We start from the raw sequence: 20344 nt of genomic DNA, 5'->3' as shown, positions 1-20344 counted from the left end.
GCTGGAATTTGGTACTTAGTCTTCTTCATAAACGAAAGGAAACTAATTGTTCAAATTTACTTCAATACAACTCGTGGTGGAGGGTATAACAAGTTCGTCCTCGCCGAATATAACGCCGTTCTTACTTGTTTAAGAGCTATTTTTTCAAATAATCCACAAAATGAGGATTTTTAAAAAGATTTTTTCAAATAATCAAAAAAATTTGGAATTTAAAAAAATATATTTTTCCAAATACCCATAAAACGTGGATTAAAAAAACGTTTTCAGATATTTTTAAAAAATCCACGCCATTGAAAAAATATTTTTAAAATTTTACGCCATTGAAAAAAGTCCTTTAAAAAAAGCAAAGCCATTAAAAAATATTCTTTGGAAAAGCCGAAAAGTGAGTGTGATTCTCATTCATATGAGAATACTAGACACTTAAAGAGTTCGGTTTTTCGCTAAAAAGGCATCATTTCAAAAACTGCGAAGCCAATTGATAATTCCCTTCGCCGGGATGAAATCATGATATTGGTAGCGATCAGTAAAATTTTGCAACACTGTCAGTTCGTTTTGAAAAACATTACTCTCTGTAATAGAGGGTAATAAATGAAGTTGAGCCAATGGGGGAATACTCCACTCAAGCAATCGAAAATGAGATTGAATCTTCAACAATAAACAAAACAAATAAAAAAATCCACGCTATTGAAAAAGATATTCTTTAAAAAAAAACCCATGTATGAAAACAATATTCTTTAAAAAAACTTTGTTACAACAATATTCTTTAAAAAATTCTTGTTTGAAAAAATATATTCTTTAAAAAAATCCACATTTGAAAAATATTCTTTAAAAAAACCCGTTTGAAAAAATAATCTTTAAAAAAATCCACGTTTGAACTTTTTTTATACCCTCAGCCTTTTGGCTAGAAAGGGTGTAAACACTTTCATACGGGCAAAATGTGCCTCATCGAAGTAATGGGTTTAGACCCCAAGTATGTTTGGACGAAATGTGTTTCAGACAATTTGGAGTCGATTTAGCATTGTCCGTCCGCCTGTCTGTCTGGCTGGCTGGTGCGCACGTTAACTCTCGAACGGATGAACCGATTCGGTTCGAATTTTGGCTTTCGTAATATTTTGTTCAAACATAGTTTAAGTTCGAAGATGAGCTATATCGGTCCACTCCTTCCGGTACCTCCCCCACAAAAGTTCCAAAATTTTCGGAAAATTTGTGGGCACGATAACTCTTGAAGGGAGTAACCGATATGGTCCATACTTTGCACATCGTTAAATTTCTACCAGACTTAGATGAGGTTCCAATATGGACTCAATCGCCATACTCCTTCGGGTACGTCCCACACAAAATTTCGGCCAAGTTCAGTTTAGGACCTGCTCTCGAACCGCTTTGATTTTTGTTGCAACAACTTGTATTCACTTCCCCCCCATACAACGGTATAAGTTTCATCAGGGGCAAGTCCATACTTCCTGAGAAAATGGCCGGAAAGTTGCAAAAAGCCCCTATGACACCTTGTGTAGTGGTAGGAGCGCAAGATAACTCTCGAACGGATCTGTCGATTCGGTCCAAAATTTGGCCTTCGTAATATTTTATCAAAACATAGTTTAAATTCGAAGATGTGGTATATCGGTCCACACCTTCAGGTACCTCCCCCAAAAAACTTCAAAAATGTTCGGAAAAATGTTGCGCACGATAACTCTTGAAGGGAGTGACCGATGCAATCCATACTTTGCACATCCTAATATATCTGCCAGATATAGATCAGGTTCGAATATTGTCTATATTTGTCTACTCCTTCTGGTATCTCTCACACAAAATTTCGGATAAGTTCACTTTAAGACCTGCTCTCGAATCACTTTGATTTTTGTTGAAGCGATTTGCATTCGCTACCTCCATTACGACGGTAAAAGTTTTTCAGGGCAAGTCCATATTTCTTGGGAAAACAGCCCGAAAGGTGTAAAAAACCCCTATGTCACCATATGTATCGGTCGGAGAACACGATAGCTCTCGAGCTGTTCAACCGATTTGGTCCAACATTTGGTCTTCGTCATATTATATCCAAACTTAGTTACATGGGCAATACCGGTCCACAACTTTCGGTACTTCTCCCCAAAATTTAAAAAAAATGTCACTTAAATGCTAGGACGATATCACTTGAACGTGGCAACCAACTTGGTCCAAACTTTGGATCTCCTAATATTTTATCAAAATTTTGTTTAACTTTTTAAATGGCCCATATCGGTCCTCCCTAAGAGTACCTGGCCTACAAAAGTTCAACATTTGTGTCTTAGTGCAGTTTATTCCTATTCCACATTGTTGTCGGCAAGTTCAAATGTCCAAAATGGGCCACAAAATTCTAAAGAGACCTGAAATACATTCGATGTGTCCGGAGGTAAGAGTTTCGTTTCACATTGGCTGAGGGTATGTATCTGTGGGCAAAGCCGACTGACACTTTTTTACTTCTTTTAATCCAAGTTTGAAAAAAATTTCCTTTAAAAAAATATAAATAGAATAAATTATTTAAAAATGTTCGCCATTGGTGAACTAAACGAACACCATAGTATGTTAAATAAAACACTTAAAAAAATAATTTAATCTATATTTTAAAAAATTCACAAAAAAATATTTTAAAAAATATTTGCAAAAATATCCTTTAAGAAATATTTTATAAAAGTCCACGCTATTTATGAAGATATTCTTTACAAAATCCACGTTTAAAAATATTCCTTAAAAAATCCACGTTTAAAAAATATTCCTTAAAAATCACGATTAAAAAAATATTCTTTAAAAAATTCACCTTTGAAAAAATTTTCTATCTTTAAAGAATCCACGCCCTTAAGAATATATTTTTAAAAAAATCCACGCTATTGAAAAAATATTTTTAAAAATCCACGCCATTGAAAAACTAGTTTTAAAAAATCCACGTCATTGAAAAATTAGTTTTAAAAAATCCACGCAATTATAAAATATTCTGTAAAAAATTCACGCCATTGAAAAAATATTCTTAATAAAATCCACTTTTGAAAAAAATATTTTTAAAAAATCCAAAGTTTACCCCATTGAAAAAATATGTTAGAAAAATTAGGAGGATTGGCGTTTTTTATTTGGGATGACGACTTCTATTTGGCTTTTCAAAATAGTCAGGCTTAATCCCAAAGTCGTTGTTTTAATATTTAAAAAAAACATTAATTTGTTGCTTTGGTAAACATTGCCAATTTTTTCCCACTAATAAATCAAAGTAGTTTTATTAAAATATTAAAACAACGACTGTGTGATTAAGCCTGACTATTTTGAAAAGCAAGATAGAAGTCGTCATCCCAAATATAAAACGCCAATCCTCCTATTTTTACAAATATTAAAAATACAATAAGAATAAAATTGAAAAAAAAAATATTAAAAATATATATTTTTAAGAAAAATTTTGATACATAAAAATATCCTTAAAAATCCGCGTATTGTTGTCGGCTGGGAAAAAGTATTCTTTAAAAAAATCATTTTTGAAAAAAATATTCTTTAAAAAACCCACGTTTGAAAAATATTCTTTAAAACAATTCATATTTGAACAATTTTCCTTTTAAAAAATCTACGTTTGAAAATAAATTCTTTAAAAAAATCCTATCCATTGAAAAAATTAAAAAAAAAATTACGTTTGAACAATTTTTCTTATAAAAAAATTCACGTCATTTAAAAATATTTTTTAAAAAATCCACCCCATTGAAAAAATATTTTTTAAAAAATCCACCCCATTGAAAAAATATTTTTAAAGAATCCACGCCCTTGAAAAATGTTTTTAAAAAATTCTTGCCATTGAAAAAATATTTTTAAAAAATCCACGCCCTTGAAAAATGTTTTTAAAAAATTCTTGCCATTGAAAAAATATTTTTACAAAAATCCACGCCACTGAAAAAATATTTTTACAAAAATCCACGCCACTGAAAAAATATTTTTAAAAAATCCACGCCACTGAAAAAATATTTTTAAAAAATCCACGCCATTAAAAAAATATTTTTACAAAAATCCAAGCCATTGAAAAAAAGAAAATTAAAAAATCCACGCCATTGAAAAAAAAATGTTAAAATCCACGCCATTGAAAAAATATTTTTATTTATTATATACATATTTATTTAAAGATATTCAAGTTTGAAAAATTTTTCCTTTAAAAATTTTTCGCCATTGAAAAAATATCCTTAAAAAATCCGCGCCATTGAAAAAAGTATTTTTAAAAATCCAAGCCATTGAAAAATTAGTTTCAAAAAATGCACGTCATTGAAAAAATATTCTGTAAAGAAATCCACGCTATTGAAAAATATTCTGTAAATAAATCCAAGCCATTGAAAAAATATTTTTAAAAAAATTCGTTTTGAAAAAATCCAAAGTTTACCCCATTGAAAAAATATTTTAGAAAAATTAGGAGGATTGGCGTTTTTTATTTGGGATGACGGCTTCTATTTTGCTTTTCAAAATAGTCAGGCTTAATCACATAGTCGTTGTTTTAATATTTTATTAAAACAACTTTAATTTATTGTCGTGGTAAACATTGCCAATTTTTCCCACTAATAAATTAAAGTTGTTTTAATAAAATATTAAAACAACGACTATGTGATTAAGCCTGACAATTTTGAAAAGAAGTCGTCATCCCAAATATAAAACGTAGAGCGTTATTTTTGTTTGACGAGATGTGGCTTTGTTTTTAAACTGCTTACTTAAACCAAAGTAGCATCTGTTGGCCAATACAATTCTTCTTTTTATTTCACAACTGATGTCGTTTGTTGTGTTTACGGAGGTGCCGAGGTAGACGAAGTCTTTTACTACCTCAATATTATAGGAACCAACTTCCACAGTCGGTCCAAGCTCAATGGACGCATTGCGCGTCGACACCATCAACTTGGTCTTCTCACCGTTTACCGCCAGACCCACTTTAGCAGATTCTCCTTCGACCTTTATAAAGGTATCAGTTACTTCTTTTGCTGATCGGCCCATGATGTCTATATCATCAGCATAAGCAAGTAACATGTGACTATTGGTGTAGATTGTGCCACTTCTTTTGACGTTTGCCTCTCGTATAACCTTTTCTAGCAGGATGTTGAAGAGGTCACACGAAAGGCTGTCTCCTTGTCTGAAACCTCTTTTGGTACCAAACTCTTCGGAGAGGTTCTTTCCTATTTTAACTGAGGACCTCGTGTCAGTTAAAGTCATTTTACAAAGCCGGATGAGCTTTGCGGGAATACCAAATTCAGACATGGCTTGGAATACCTTTGAACGCAGCGGGCTGTCGAAGGCTGCTTTATAATCGACAAAAAGGTGGTAGGTGTCGATCTGCATCTCTTGGGTCTTCTCCAGGATTTGCCGCAGGGTAAATATCTGGTCAATGGTGGACTTGCCAGGTCTAAAGCCGATTGGTATGGTCCAATTATCTCGTTGACCATAGGCTTTAGTCGTTCGCACAATATCCCTGACACGATCTTATAGGTAATAGGGAGTAGACTTATGCCCCTATAGTTAGAGCATACAGTCTTATCTCCCTTCTTGTGGACGGGGCACAGGATACTCAGGTTCCAATCGTCGGGTACTCGTTCTTCCTGCCAGATGGTGCTAACTAGCTGATGAATACACCTTATCAGCGTGTCGCCTCCGGTTTTGAACAGCTCGGCTGGTAAGCCATCGGCCCCTGCTGCCTTATTATTCTTCAGCCGATTTATTGCTGTCTTTACCTCATCTTGGCTGGGCGGTATACATTCAATACCATCTTCTGGGATTGGGACTGTGGTATCATCGTCGTCTTCGCTGCTATTGGATACCAACAGATTTGAAAAATGTTCTTTCCATATCCTGAGTACACTATCTGTATCAGTTACCAAATTACCTTGCTGGTCTCTACAGGAGGATGTGCCTGTACCAAAGCCATCAGTTTGATGCTTGACTCTTTGGTAGAATTTTCGGACTTCATTCTGGCTCCTGTACATCTCGATTTTTTCACACTCCTGCTTTTCCATCTCTCTCTTTTTCCTGCGGAAAAGACGTTTCTCCTCTCTCCTTTTCTCCCTGTATCTCTCTCGTGCGCTACGCGTTGCTACGGATTGTAAAGTAGCCTTATATGCCGCATTTTTCTCTTCGGTGGCAGCACGACACTCCTCATCATACCATGGATTCCTTGGTGGAGGTCTCTGGTATCCAAGTATGGATTTTGCGGCTGTTTGCCTGGAGTGGGCAATGCTTTGCCATTGCGCTGATATGTTATCGGGATGAGGAGTGCTTTGATTAAGCAATTGGGCTAGTTGAGTGGAATATGCTGTGGCTATCTGTTGTGATTGCAGCTTACCGATGTCTAACTTTCGTGTTGTGTCTGTTCGTACTTTGTTTGCTACGTTTAAGCGGGTGCGTACCTTTGCTGCAACAAGGTAGTGGTCCGAATCAATGTTTGCGCCTCGGAACGATCGTACATCCAACACGCTCGATGAATGTCTTCCATCTATCACAACATGATCAATTTGGTTTCTTGTTTTCTGATCTGGAGACAGCCAGGTGCCCTTATGAATATCGAGATGATTAAATCTGGTACTGCTAACTACCATGTTTTTTGCAGCTGCAAAGTCTATCAGCCTCATACCATTGTCAGATGTTTCACTGTGGAGACTGAATTTCCCGACTGTTGGGCCAAAGATATTCTCCTTTCCAATTTTGGCATTAAAATCGCCTAGAATGATTTTAATGTCATGGGCAGGGCAGCGGTCATATGTTTCTTCTAAGCGCTCGTAAAATATATCTTTGGTCTGTTCGTCCTTGTCTTCGGTTGGAGCATGAACGCAGATAAAGCTGATGTTGAAGAATTTAGCTTTTATTCGAATTGCAGCAAGTCTTTCATTCACTGGGGTGAAGCTGGATACCAGATGTTTTAGTCTCCGACTAACTACAAAACCGCAACCAAACTCATGCTTTGTATCATGGCAGCTATAATACAGTGCGTCACCTTTAGATGTTGTTGTGACGCCTTTCCCAATCCATCGTATTTCCTGTATGGCAGTAATATCGGTCTTGTACTTTTCAAGTACGTCTGCCAATGCGAAGACGGCACCTTCTGTATAAAGAGTGCGAACATTCCAGGTGCAGATTCGCAGATCATGGTCCTTAAAACGTTTGTGGGGTTCGTCAACTTTAGAGGGGTTTGTTTTTCTTTTCTTTCGTTTTTTCATAGTAGGCTGTTTTTTCTAGGGGAGGGTTACTAACCCGACGCCCAAACCCAAGTTTTTAACGTTCTTATGGGTGAACGCGCGGCACATGTTAGCTCACTACCTTTAACGGGTGTTAAAGGCAGTTCCCCAGGTGACACCACGGGGAGGTCAGTGTCCACTTGAGATGAAAGAGGGACCAAGATAAATCCTGGGCTTTGCCATGTTAAAACCGGTATCTTCCATCCCCTACGTCACCCATCCTCCTATTTAAAAAAAAATCCTCCTATTTTTACAAATATTAAAAATACAACAAGAATAAAATTGAAAAAAAAATATATTAAAAATATATATCTTTAATAAAAAGTTTGATACATAAAAATATCCTTAAAAATCAGCGTATTGTTGTCGGCTGGGAAAAAATATTCTTTAAAAAAATCATTTTTGAAAAAATATTCTTTAAAAAAATCCATGTTTGAAAAAAAACATTCTTTAAAAAAATCCATGTTTGAAAAAAATATTCTTTAAAAAAATAATTTTTGAAAAAAATATTCTTTAAAAAAATCCATGTTTGAAAAAAAATATTCTTTAAAAAAAATCCACGTTTGAAAAATATTCTTTAAAAAAATTCACGTCATTTAAAAATATTTTTTAAAAAATCCACGCCGTTGAAAAATGTTTTTAATGTTTTTGCCATTGAAAAAATATTTTTAAAAAATCCACGCCGTTGAAAAATGTTTTTAAAAAATTCTTGCCATTGAAAAAATATTTTTACAAAAATCCACCCCACAGAAACAATATTTTTAAAAAATCCACGTCATTAAAAAAATATTTTTACAAAAATCCACGCCACAGAAAAAATATTTTTAAAAAATCCACGTCATTAAAAAAATATTTTTAAAAAATCCACGCCATTAAAAAAATATTTTTAAAAAATCCACGATGTTGAAAAAATTTTTTTGAAAAATCCAAGCCATTGAAGAAAAAGAAAATTGAAAATCCACGCCATTGAAAAAAAGTTAAAATCCACGACATTGAAAAAATATTTTTAAAAAATCCACACCATTGAAAAAATATTTTTATTATTTATTTATTTATTTATTTATTCATTTATTTATTTATTTATTTATTTATTTATTTATTTATTTATTTATTTATTTATTTATTTATTTATTTATTTATTTATTTATTTATTTATTTATTTATTTATTTATTTATTTATTTATTTATTTATTTATTTATTTATTTATTTATTTATTTATTTATTTATTTATTTATTTATTTATTTATTTATTTATTTATTTATTTATTTATTTATTTATTTATTTATTTATTTATTTATTTATTTATTTATTTATTTATTTATTTATTTATTTATTTATTTATTTATTTATTTATTTATTTATTTATTTATTTATTTATTTATTTATTTATTTATTTATTTATTTATTTATTTATTTATTTATTTATTTATTTATTTATTTATTTATTTATTTATTTATTTATTTATTTATTTATTTATTTATTTATTTATTTATTTATTTATTTATTTATTTATTTATTTATTTATTTATTTGTTTATTTATTTATTTATTTACTTATTTATTTATTTATTTATTTATTCATTTATTTATTTATTTATTTATTTATTTATTTATTTATTTATTTATTTATTTATTTATTTATTTATTTATTTATTTATTTATTTATTTATTTATTTATTTATTTATTTATTTATTTAAATATATTTATTATAATTATAAATTATAATAAAGAAAAATTACAAAAAAAACTAGCAATAAAAGCTATCGGCAAAAAAAATATTTAGAAAATCCACGTCATTAAAAAATGTTTAAAAAATACACGTCATTAAAAAAATATTTTTAAAAAATCCACGCCGTTGAAAAAATATTCTTTAAATAACCCACGTTTAAAGAAATATTTTTTAAAAAAATCCACGTTTAAAAAATATTCTTTAAAAAAATCCACATTGAAAGAAATATTCTTTAAACAATCCATGTTTGAAAAATATTCTTTAAAAAAATCCACGCTTAAAAAATTCTTTAAAAAATCCAGGTTCGAAAAAAAGATTCGTTAAAAAATCCACTGTTGAAAAATACTGTTTAAAAAATCCACGTTTGAAAAAATATTCTTTAAAAAATCAACGTTTAAAAAAATCTTTAATAAAATTCAAGTTTGAAAATTTTTTCCTTTAAAAAATCCATGCCATTGAAAAAATATCCTTTAAAAAATATCTTTTTTTCAAAAAAATATTTGTAAGAATTTTATTAGAAGATGTTTTGAAAAAATTTTATTATTATTATTATTATATTATTCTTTATACAACTTTTTTTTAATCTTTATCTCTCAACTGTTCACTCCCTTCATTTTTGTAAAATATGTGTGTATTTGTATTGTTTGTTGTTTTCACAGTTGCTTTTTCAGTTCAAATTGCGTAGTGTTGTCGCTACGAAAAAAAAAACAAAAAAGTTCAAGGTGAAGTTTACAATTTTTCACAGTCATTTTTTAAAAGTTTGCGTTTATAAAAAGCCCTTGCCGAAACCGGGGTAGGAAACAACTTTTTGTAGGCAAAAAGAAAATAAATATAACAACGAATTAAAAATAATTGCAAAATGGCACACAATATTAAGTTAAGCTGGCAGTATGTTTTTGCAACGCCAAAAAGGGGTAGAAATTTCTTTTTTTTTACAAAAGTTTTTTTTTTTTTAAAGCTTCGTTTATGCTGTTTATAATTTGTTTTTGTTTAGTTTCACTTTTAGCATTAAAGGTCAAAATCTATTTTTAAACTTGGCCATAGACCATAAATTAAACTGCAATCAATTGCAGTTTTGCGGTTGTTGTTGTTGTGAAGCTCTGCAATTGAAAGATGCTCGCTTTCAAAAGTGGGTGGGTGTATGTGTTGCAAATTAGTTGTGGGTGAGTGCGTGTGTGTATGTTGTGGGAGTTGAAGGTTTTAATAAAACTTTACCTAAAATCTGCACAGAAGGGTAATTTCTGTATAAAACGTGTTAAATATGAATCCATTATTGTTGTTCCTTTTGAGGTAGGGAAGAGATATTCACTGATTTTTGTGTGGTAGTTTAGCACTGCTGATGGTAATCGTTTGGTGTGCGTGTGTTTTTTTTATAACTTAATTGGAATTAGTTTCTATATATCGTTCTATTCTCCATATTTATTTCACAATTCATTTTTATTTCATATAATTTCTTGTATTGCCTTTGATGTCGTTGTTTTGATTTGTTTTCTGATGAATATTTATAACCCGTCCACAATAGTTTGAGCCACGAACCTCATGGACTTTTAGGTATTTATTGTTGACCATATACTTTGCAACTAATAACCTGGCTGCCAACGACAATGGTCACTGCAGTAACAGCAGGCAGTCAGTCAGTCATTTTGAGTTCAATGGAGGGGAAAGATGTTTGAGGTGTGCTGCACACTCATTTGGTGGGTAGTATTGATTTGCTACAAGACTTGTGGAATATTCCTATAATATTCACATTTTGTTGGGTGCCTGACAAAACCCATTTCATCCTTCTTTTCGACTAATGATGAAATCCACTGCTAAGGAAACACTTTGATTTTCTTTTCAATGTAGCATGGCATTGTAGTCGCCATTAGCTAGTCCTTATTGCATGTTAGCGTTAAATACGATAATCAATAGTTTTTTTTTGAAGAACATTAACATGCCTTCACTGTATGTGTGAGGGTCCTTACATGTGGGTAGATATTACTTGACAATGTTACAATATCCATTAACAGGGTTTAAGAAGGAGTTTTGAGACTTCAAACGTAGAAGAATATTTAAAAGCATTATTATAAAAGAAAAAACTAATAAAAGTAATTGTAGAATAGGTAAGAAAGTATACGGTATCTTCCTGGGAATATTTCCTTTAAAGGAATTTTGTTGTTTTTTTTTGTAATATTTGACTCAATTACTTTTGCTGTTCAAATATATAGAAATTTACAAATTCCATCAAATTAATAGCTACAATATTTCCACCCAAACATTTTCCATCATCAAACTAATGAATAAATAAATGTTATAACCTCAAACTCCTTACTACGTTTTTTGGGGACAAGACATAATAATATTTATTTCTGGGTCATAAATGTTTACAATAGCGGCTAGTTTGGCCCATTTGTTGTTGTTGTTTTTTTTTGTTTGGTGTCATTACCGGTTATACAATATTTGTTGTGTTCACTTGTCACAAATTTATCAAAATATTTGTCATTGTCAAAATGTCATAAGGGCGGCGGAATATGATTCCAGTGGGAGATTGAGTTCTAATTGTTGGTCTTCTTGGTCAACATAAAAACAATTACACTGGACAACAACAAGATCATCAGTATACGAAAAATATTTTTTATGCGAAAATTTTTTCAAGCTGAGCACAAGACATGGGCTTAAAAAAAATTGTTTTCAATAATCCACAAAATGTGGCTTTTTAAAAATATTTTTTCAAATAAAGCACAAAATGTGGACTTAAAAATAATTTAAAAAGATTAAAAAAAATAATTTTCAAACCTCCCACAAGACGTGGATTTTTTAAAGAATATTTTTCAACCCCCACAAGACGTGACTTTTTTAAAGAATATTTTTGCAACCCTCCCACAAGACGTGGAACTGTTTAAAAAATATTTGTTCAACCCTCCCACAAGACGTGGATTTTTTAAAGAATATTTTTTTCAAGCTCACCACAAGACGTGGATTTTTTAAAGAATATTTTTTTCAAGCTCACCACAAGACGTGGATTTTTTAAAGAATATTTTTTTCAAGCTCACCACAAGACGTGGATTTTTTAAAGAATATTTTTTTCAAGCTCAACACAAGACGTGGATTTTTTAAAGAATATTTTTTCAAGCTCAACACAAGACGTGGATTTTTTAAAGAATATTTTTTTAAGCTCAACACAAGACGTGGATTTTTATAAAGAATATTTTTTTCAAGCTCAGCACAAAACGTGGATTTTTTGAAGAATATTTTTTTCAAGCTCAACACAAGACGTGGATTTTTTAAAGAATATTTTTTTCAAGCTCAACACAAGACGTGGATTTTTTAAAGAATATTTTTTTCAAGCTCAACACAAGACGTGGATTTTTTAAAGAATATTTTTTTCAAGCTCAACACAAGACGTGGATTTTTTAAAGAATATTTTTTTCAAGCTCAACACAAGACGTGGATTTTTTAAAGAATATTTTTTTCAAGCTCAACACAAGACGTGGATTTTTTAAAGAATATTTTTTTCAAGCTCAACACAAGACGTGGATTTTTTAAAGAATATTTTTTTCAAGCTCAACACAAGACGTGGATTTTTTAAAGAATATTTTTTTCAAGCTCAACACAAGACGTGGATTTTTTAAAGAATATTTTTTTCAAGCTCAACACAAGACGTGGATTTTTTAAAGAATATTTTTTTCAAGCTCAACACAAGACGTGGATTTTTTAAAGAATATTTTTTTCAAGCTCAACACAAGACGTGGATTTTTTAAAGAATATTTTTTTCAAGCTCAACACAAGACGTGGATTTTTTAAAGAATATTTTTTCAAGCTCATCACAAGACGTGGATTTTTTAAAGAATATTTTTTTCAAGCTCACCACAAGACGTGGATTTTTTAAAGAATATTTTTTTCAAGCTCACCACAAGACGTGGATTTTTTAAAGAATATTTTTTTTCAAGCTCAACACAAGACGTGGATTTTTTAAAGAATATTTTTTTTCAAGCTCAACACAAGACGTGCATTTTTTAAAGAATATTTTTTTCAAGCTCAACACAAAACGTCGATCTTTTAAAGAATATTTTTTTCAAGCTCAACACAAAACGTCGATCTTTTAAAGAATATTTTTTTCAAGCTCAACACAAGACGTGGATTTTTTAAAGTATATTTTTTTCAAGCTCAACACAAAACGTCGATCTTTTAAAGAATATTTTTTTCAAGCTCAACACAAGACGTGGATTTTTTAAAGTATATTTTTTTCAAGCTCAACACAAGACGTGGATTTTTTAAAGAATATTTTTTTCAAGTTCAACACAAGACGTGGATTTTTTAAAGAATATTTTTTTCAAGTTCAACACAAGACGTGGATTTTTAAAGAATATTTTTTTCAAGTTCAACACAAGACGTGGATTTTTTTAAGAATATTTTTTTCAAGTTCAACACAAGACGTGGATTTTTAAAGAATATTTTTTTCAAGCTCAACACAAGACGTGGATTTTTTAAAGAATATTTTTTTCAAGCTCAACACAAGACGTGGATTTTTTAAAGAATATTTTTTTCAAGCTCAACACAAGACGTGGATTTTTTAAAGAATATTTTTTTCAAGCTCAACACAAGACGTGGATTTTTTAAAGAATATTTTTTTCAAGCTCATCACAAGACGTGGATTTTTTAAAGAATATTTTTTTCAAGCTCACCACAACACGTGGATTTTTTAAAGAATATTTTTTTCATCTCTCCCACAAGACGTGGATTTTTTAAAGAATATTTTTTTCAAGCTCAACACAAGACGTGGATTTTTTAAAGAATATTTTTTTCAAGCACAACACAAGACGTGGATTTTTTAAAGAATATTTTTTTCATGCTCAACACAAGACCAGGATTTTTTAAAGAATATTTTTTTTCAAGCTCAACACAGGACGTGGATTTTTTAAAGAATATTTTTTTCAAGCTCAACACAAGACGTGGATTTTTTAAAGAATATTTTTTTCAAGCACAACACAAGACGTGGATTTTTTAAAGAATATTTTTTTCATGCTCAACACAAGACCAGGATTTTTTAAAGAATATTTTTTTTTCAAGCTCAACACAGGACGTGGATTTTTTAAAGAATATTTTATCAACCCTCCCACATGACGTGACTTTTTTAAAGAATATTTTTGCAACCTCCCACAAGACGTGGATTTTTAAAGAATATTTTTTTCAAGCTCAACACAAGACGTGGATTTTTTAAAGAATATTTTTTTCAAGCTCAACACAAGACGTGGATTTTTTAAAGAATATTTTTTTCAAGCTCAACACAAGACGTGGATTTTTTAAAGAATATTTTTTTCAAGCTCAACACAAGACGTGGATTTTTTAAAGAATATTTTTTTCAAGCTCATCACAAGACGTGGATTTTTTAAAGAATATTTTTTTCAAGCTCAACACAAGACGTGGATTTTTTAAAGAATATTTTTTTCAAGCTCTCCACAAGACGTGGATTTTTTAAAGAATATTTTTTCAAGCTCACCACAAGACGTGGATTTTTTAAAGAATATTTTTTTCAAGCTCACCACAAGACGTGGATTTTTTAAAGAATATTTTTTTCAAGCTCACCACAAGACGTGGGTTTTTTAAAGAATATTTTTTTCATCTCTCCCACAAGACGTGGATTTTTTAAAGAATATTTTTTTTCATCTCTCCCACAAGACGTGGATTTTTTAAAGAATATTTTTTTTCATCTCTCCCACAAGACGTGGATTTTTTAAAGAATATTTTTTTCAAGCACAACACAAGACGTGGATTTTTTAAAGAATATTTTTTTTCAAGCTCAACACAAGACGTGGATTTTTTAATGAATATTTTTTTCAAGCTCAACACAAGACGTGGATTTTTTAAAGAATATTTTTTTCAAGCTCAACACAAGACGTGGATTTTTTAAAGAATATTTTTTTCAAGCTCAACACAAGACGTGGATTTTTTAAAGAATATTTTTTTCAAGCTCAACACAAGACGTGGATTTTTTAAAGAATATTTTTTTCAAGCTCAACACAAGACGTGGATTTTTTTAAGAATATTTTTTTCAAGCTCAACACAAGACGTGGATTTTTTAAAGACAATTTTTTTCAAGCTCAACACAAGACGTGGATTTTTTAAAGAATATTTTTTTCAAGCTCAACACAAGACGTGAATTTTTAAAAGAATATTTTTTTCAAGCTCAACACAAGACGTGGATTTTTTAAAGAATATTTTTTTCAAGCTCAACACAAGACGTGGATTTTTTAATGAATATTTTTTCAAACTCACGACAAGACGTGGATTTTTTAAAGAATATTTTTTTCAAGCTCAACACAAGACGTGGATTTTTTAATGAATATTTTTTCAAACTCACGACAAGACGTGGATTTTTTAAAGAATATTTTTTTCAAGCTCAACACAAGACGTGGATTTTTTAATGAATATTTTTTCAAACTCACCACAAGACGTGGATTTTTTAAAGAATATTTTTTTCAAGCTCACCACAAGACGTGGATTTTTTATAGAATATTTTTTTTCAAGCTCACCACAAGACGTGGATTTTTTAAAGAATATTTTTTTCAAGCTCAACACAAGACGTGGATTTTTTTAAGAATATTTTTTTTTAAGCTCACCACAAGACGTGGATTTTTTAAAGAATATTTTTTTCAAGCTCACCACAAGACGTGGATTTTTTAAAGTATATTTTTTCAAGCTCACCACAACACGTGGATTTTTTAAAGAATATTTTTTTCAAGCTCACCACAACACGTGGATTTTTTAAAGAATATTTTTCATCTTTAACCCTTTACAAGCTTTAAAAATAATCTGAAACTGTCGTTGATGGCAACAGCGCCTCCTTAAATACAAACAAATAATTCACCAAAAAACGAGGATTTTTTAAAGAACATTTTTTCAATCCCCCCACAAGACTTGACTTTTTTAAAGAATATTTGTCAACCCACACACAAGAAGTGGATTTTCTAAAGAATATTTTTTCAACTCTCCCACAAGACATGGATTTTTAAAAAAATATTTTTCTCAAGCTCACCACAAAACCAGGCTTTTTTAAAGAATGTTTTTTTCAAGCTGTCCGCAAGACTTGGATTTTTTAAAGAATATTTTTTTCAAACCTCTTACAAGACGTGGATTTTTTAAAGAATATTTTTTCAAGCTCAGCACAAGACGTGGATTTTTTAAAGAATATTTTTTCAAGCTCACCACAAGACGTGGATTTTTTAAAGAATATTTTTTCAACCCTCCCACAAGACGTGGATTTTTTAAAGAATATTTTTCACCTTTAATCCTTTCCAAGCTTTAATAATCTGATTCATTGCCGTCTAACTTCATAATAAGTTATTGATTATTTCCTCCTCTGTCTGTTGTTGTTGCTATCGTTTTATTTACATTTATTGTCCCCTTAATTTCTGGTTTCCCAGCTACTACCGCCACTTACCATTTTATTTATTGATTTATTTTGGAATTTCAATTCCTCACCACAAAACAATCACCAATAAAATGTTAATGTTTTTTGTTTGCTGTTTGATTTGAACAATGAAATTTAGTATTGAATTGGTAGAAAACAACAATAACAACAACCCACAACCGATCAGTAATTGCAAATTAACTGGCAATTTATTTCTGTAATATATTTTTTGGTCGATTGGCAATTTTTATGGGATATTTTGTATTGGTAACCAAGAATCGATGGTTTGTTGGTTGGCGGGTCGTTTCCGTTTGTGTTGTATATATTATTGGCAGACACACTCAATTGAATTTCCAACATCAATATTTTTTTCAAATATCATTTGCATCAACAGTGATGAAGGGTGGAGGAGTGTGGGTGTTGAAACGCCACCGGCAACCTGGCCTTTTACTCCTTTCATTCATTTTAATGAAGGCATGCGAAATATGCTAAATTTTGAGAGATGCCAAAAACTGTGAAAAATTGTTGGTAAACAGTTTTACATTGCCTGGCCCCGAGGTAAAATATAAAACCAATAACAACAGCACTTGCATCAGCAGCTGCAGCAACAAAAACCTAAACTCTGAAATGAAAATAAATAAAAACCCAAGTCTATGAACTCTAACCTCAAAACAGGCAAAACCTCAACAAAGGACTTTTGGTAGTTTAATATTTGGCTGATTTCCTGTTGCTGTTGTTGTTATTGTGTATTTGTAATATTTTGTTGTTGTTATGGCTGAGGTTCAATTGAAGCTTTGTTAGAATGGTGTTTTTATTTTTGCAAATTACATTGCATTTTAGTGCGGAAATCACCATCAATGGGAGTTTAAGAAATGGAAAAATGGAAAAGGGTTAAAATTTTGATATTATAAAGATTTTTGTGGCCTCAACAAACCAAATAGGCGTGGATTTTTTAAGGATTTTTTCGTGGCCTCAACAAACCAAATAGGCGTGGATTTTTTAAGGATTTTTTCGTGGCCTCAACAAACCAAATAGGCGTGGATTTTTTAAGGATTTTTTCGTGGCCTCAACAAACCAAATAGGCGTGGATTTTTTAAGGATTTTTTCGTGGCCTCAACAAACCAAATAGGCGTGGATTTTTTAAGGATTTTTTCGTGGCCTCAACAAACCAAATAGGCGTGGATTTTTTAAGGATTTTTTCGTGGCCTCAACAAACCAAATAGGCGTGGATTTTTTAAGGATTTTTTCGTGGCCTCAACAAACCAAATAGGCATGGATTTTTTAAGGATTTTTTCGTGGCCTCAACAAACCAAATAGGCGTGGATTTTTTAAGGATTTTTTCGTGGCCTCAACAAACCAAATAGGCGTGGATTTTTTAAGGATTTTTTCGTGGCCTCAACAAACCAAATAGGCGTGGATTTTTTAAGGATTTTTTCGTGGCCTCAACAAACCAAATAGGCGTGGATTTTTTAAGGATTTTTTCGTGGCCTCAACAAACCAAATAGGCGTGGATTTTTTAAGGATTTTTTCGTGGCCTCAACAAACCAAATAGGCGTGGATTTTTTAAGGATTTTTTCGTGGCCTCAACAAACCAAATAGGCGTGGATTTTTTAAGGATTTTTTCGTGGCCTCAACAAACCAAATAGGCGTGGATTTTTTAAGGATTTTTTCGTGGCCTCAACAAACCAAATAGGCGTGGATTTTTTAAGGATTTTTTCGTGGCCTCAACAAACCAAATAGGCGTGGATTTTTTAAGGATTTTTTCGTGGCCTCAACAAACCAAATAGGCGTGGATTTTTTAAGGATTTTTTCGTGGCCTCAACAAACCAAATAGGCGTGGATTTTTTAAGGATTTTTTCGTGGCCTCAACAAACCAAATAGGCGTGGATTTTTTAAGGATTTTTTCGTGGCCTCAACAAACCAAATAGGCGTGGATTTTTTAAGGATTTTTTCGTGGCCTCAACAAACCAAATAGGCGTGGATTTTTTAAGGATTTTTTCGTGGCCTCAACAAACCAAATAGGCGTGGATTTTTTAAGGATTTTTTCGTGGCCTCAACAAACCAAATAGGCGTGGATTTTTTAAGGATTTTTTCGTGGCCTCAACAAACCAAATAGGCGTGGATTTTTTAAGGATTTTTTCGTGGCCTCAACAAACCAAATAGGCGTGGATTTTTTAAGGATTTTTTCGTGGCCTCAACAAACCAAATAGGCGTGGATTTTTTAAGGATTTTTTCGTGGCCTCAACAAACCAAATAGGCGTGGATTTTTTAAGGATTTTTTCGTGGCCTCAACAAACCAAATAGGCGTGGATTTTTTAAGGATTTTTTCGTGGCCTCAACAAACCAAATAGGCGTGGATTTTTTAAGGATTTTTTCGTGGCCTCAACAAACCAAATAGGCGTGGATTTTTTAAGGATTTTTTCGTGGCCTCAACAAACCAAATAGGCGTGGATTTTTTAAGGATTTTTTCGTGGCCTCAACAAACCAAATAGGCGTGGATTTTTTAAGGATTTTTTCGTGGCCTCAACAAACCAAATAGGCGTGGATTTTTTAAGGATTTTTTCGTGGCCTCAACAAACCAAATAGGCGTGGATTTTTTAAGGATTTTTTCGTGGCCTCAACAAACCAAATAGGCGTGGATTTTTTAAGGATTTTTTCGTGGCCTCAACAAACCAAATAGGCGTGGATTTTTTAAGGATTTTTTCGTGGCCTCAACAAACCAAATAGGCGTGGATTTTTTAAGGATTTTTTCGTGGCCTCAACAAACCAAATAGGCGTGGATTTTTTAAGGATTTTTTCGTGGCCTCAACAAACCAAATAGGCGTGGATTTTTTAAGGATTTTTTCGTGGCCTCAACAAACCAAATAGGCGTGGATTTTTTAAGGATTTTTTCGTGGCCTCAACAAACCAAATAGGCGTGGATTTTTTAAGGATTTTTTCGTGGCCTCAACAAACCAAATAGGCGTGGATTTTTTAAGGATTTTTTCGTGGCCTCAACAAACCAAATAGGCGTGGATTTTTTAAGGATTTTTTCGTGGCCTCAACAAACCAAATAGGCGTGGATTTTTTAAGGATTTTTTCGTGGCCTCAACAAACCAAATAGGCGTGGATTTTTTAAGGATTTTTTCGTGGCCTCAACAAACCAAATAGGCGTGGATTTTTTAAGGATTTTTTCGTGGCCTCAACAAACCAAATAGGCGTGGATTTTTTAAGGATTTTTTCGTGGCCTCAACAAACCAAATAGGCGTGGATTTTTTAAGGATTTTTTCGTGGCCTCAACAAACCAAATAGGCGTGGATTTTTTAAGGATTTTTTCGTGGCCTCAACAAACCAAATAGGCGTGGATTTTTTAAGGATTTTTTCGTGGCCTCAACAAACCAAATAGGCGTGGATTTTTTAAGGATTTTTTCGTGGCCTCAACAAACCAAATAGGCGTGGATTTTTTAAGGATTTTTTCGTGGCCTCAACAAACCAAATAGGCGTGGATTTTTTAAGGATTTTTTCGTGGCCTCAACAAACCAAATAGGCGTGGATTTTTTAAGGATTTTTTCGTGGCCTCAACAAACCAAATAGGCGTGGATTTTTTAAGGATTTTTTCGTGGCCTCAACAAACCAAATAGGCGTGGATTTTTTAAGGATTTTTTCGTGGCCTCAACAAACCAAATAGGCGTGGATTTTTTAAGGATTTTTTCGTGGCCTCAACAAACCAAATAGGCGTGGATTTTTTAAGGATTTTTTCGTGGCCTCAACAAACCAAATAGGCGTGGATTTTTTAAGGATTTTTTCGTGGCCTCAACAAACCAAATAGGCGTGGATTTTTTAAGGATTTTTTCGTGGCCTCAACAAACCAAATAGGCGTGGATTTTTTAAGGATTTTTTCGTGGCCTCAACAAACCAAATAGGCGTGGATTTTTTAAGGATTTTTTCGTGGCCTCAACAAACCAAATAGGCGTGGATTTTTTAAGGATTTTTTCGTGGCCTCAACAAACCAAATAGGCGTGGATTTTTTAAGGATTTTTTCGT

The 20344-nt window shown here is 31.7% G+C and overlaps 1 protein-coding gene across 5 annotated transcripts in view; it reads right to left on the bottom strand.

Moving 5' to 3' along the window:
* LOC141393794 (cyclin-dependent kinase-like 1) overlaps positions 1-20344 on the bottom strand; it is a 108653-nt gene that overhangs the window by 73592 nt on the left and 14717 nt on the right. The window contains exon 1 of one of the 5 annotated variants that reach the window (XM_073967272.1): positions 10147-10516. The exons of 3 other annotated variants lie outside the window; for them this stretch is intronic. In XM_073967272.1, coding sequence (XP_073823373.1) covers positions 10147-10202 — 56 coding nt within the window. In that variant the 5' untranslated portion in view covers positions 10203-10516. Of the gene's footprint in view, positions 1-10146; positions 10517-20344 lie in introns of those variants that run through there. One more of the 5 variants, XM_073967269.1, reaches the window with a different exon arrangement.

This window comes from Musca autumnalis, unplaced genomic scaffold, assembly GCF_047663935.1.
Source record: "Musca autumnalis isolate F117 unplaced genomic scaffold, ASM4766393v1 scaffold_2, whole genome shotgun sequence".
Taxonomy (NCBI): Eukaryota; Metazoa; Arthropoda; class Insecta; order Diptera; family Muscidae; genus Musca; species Musca autumnalis.
This window is presented reverse-complemented; position numbering and strand designations above follow the sequence as displayed.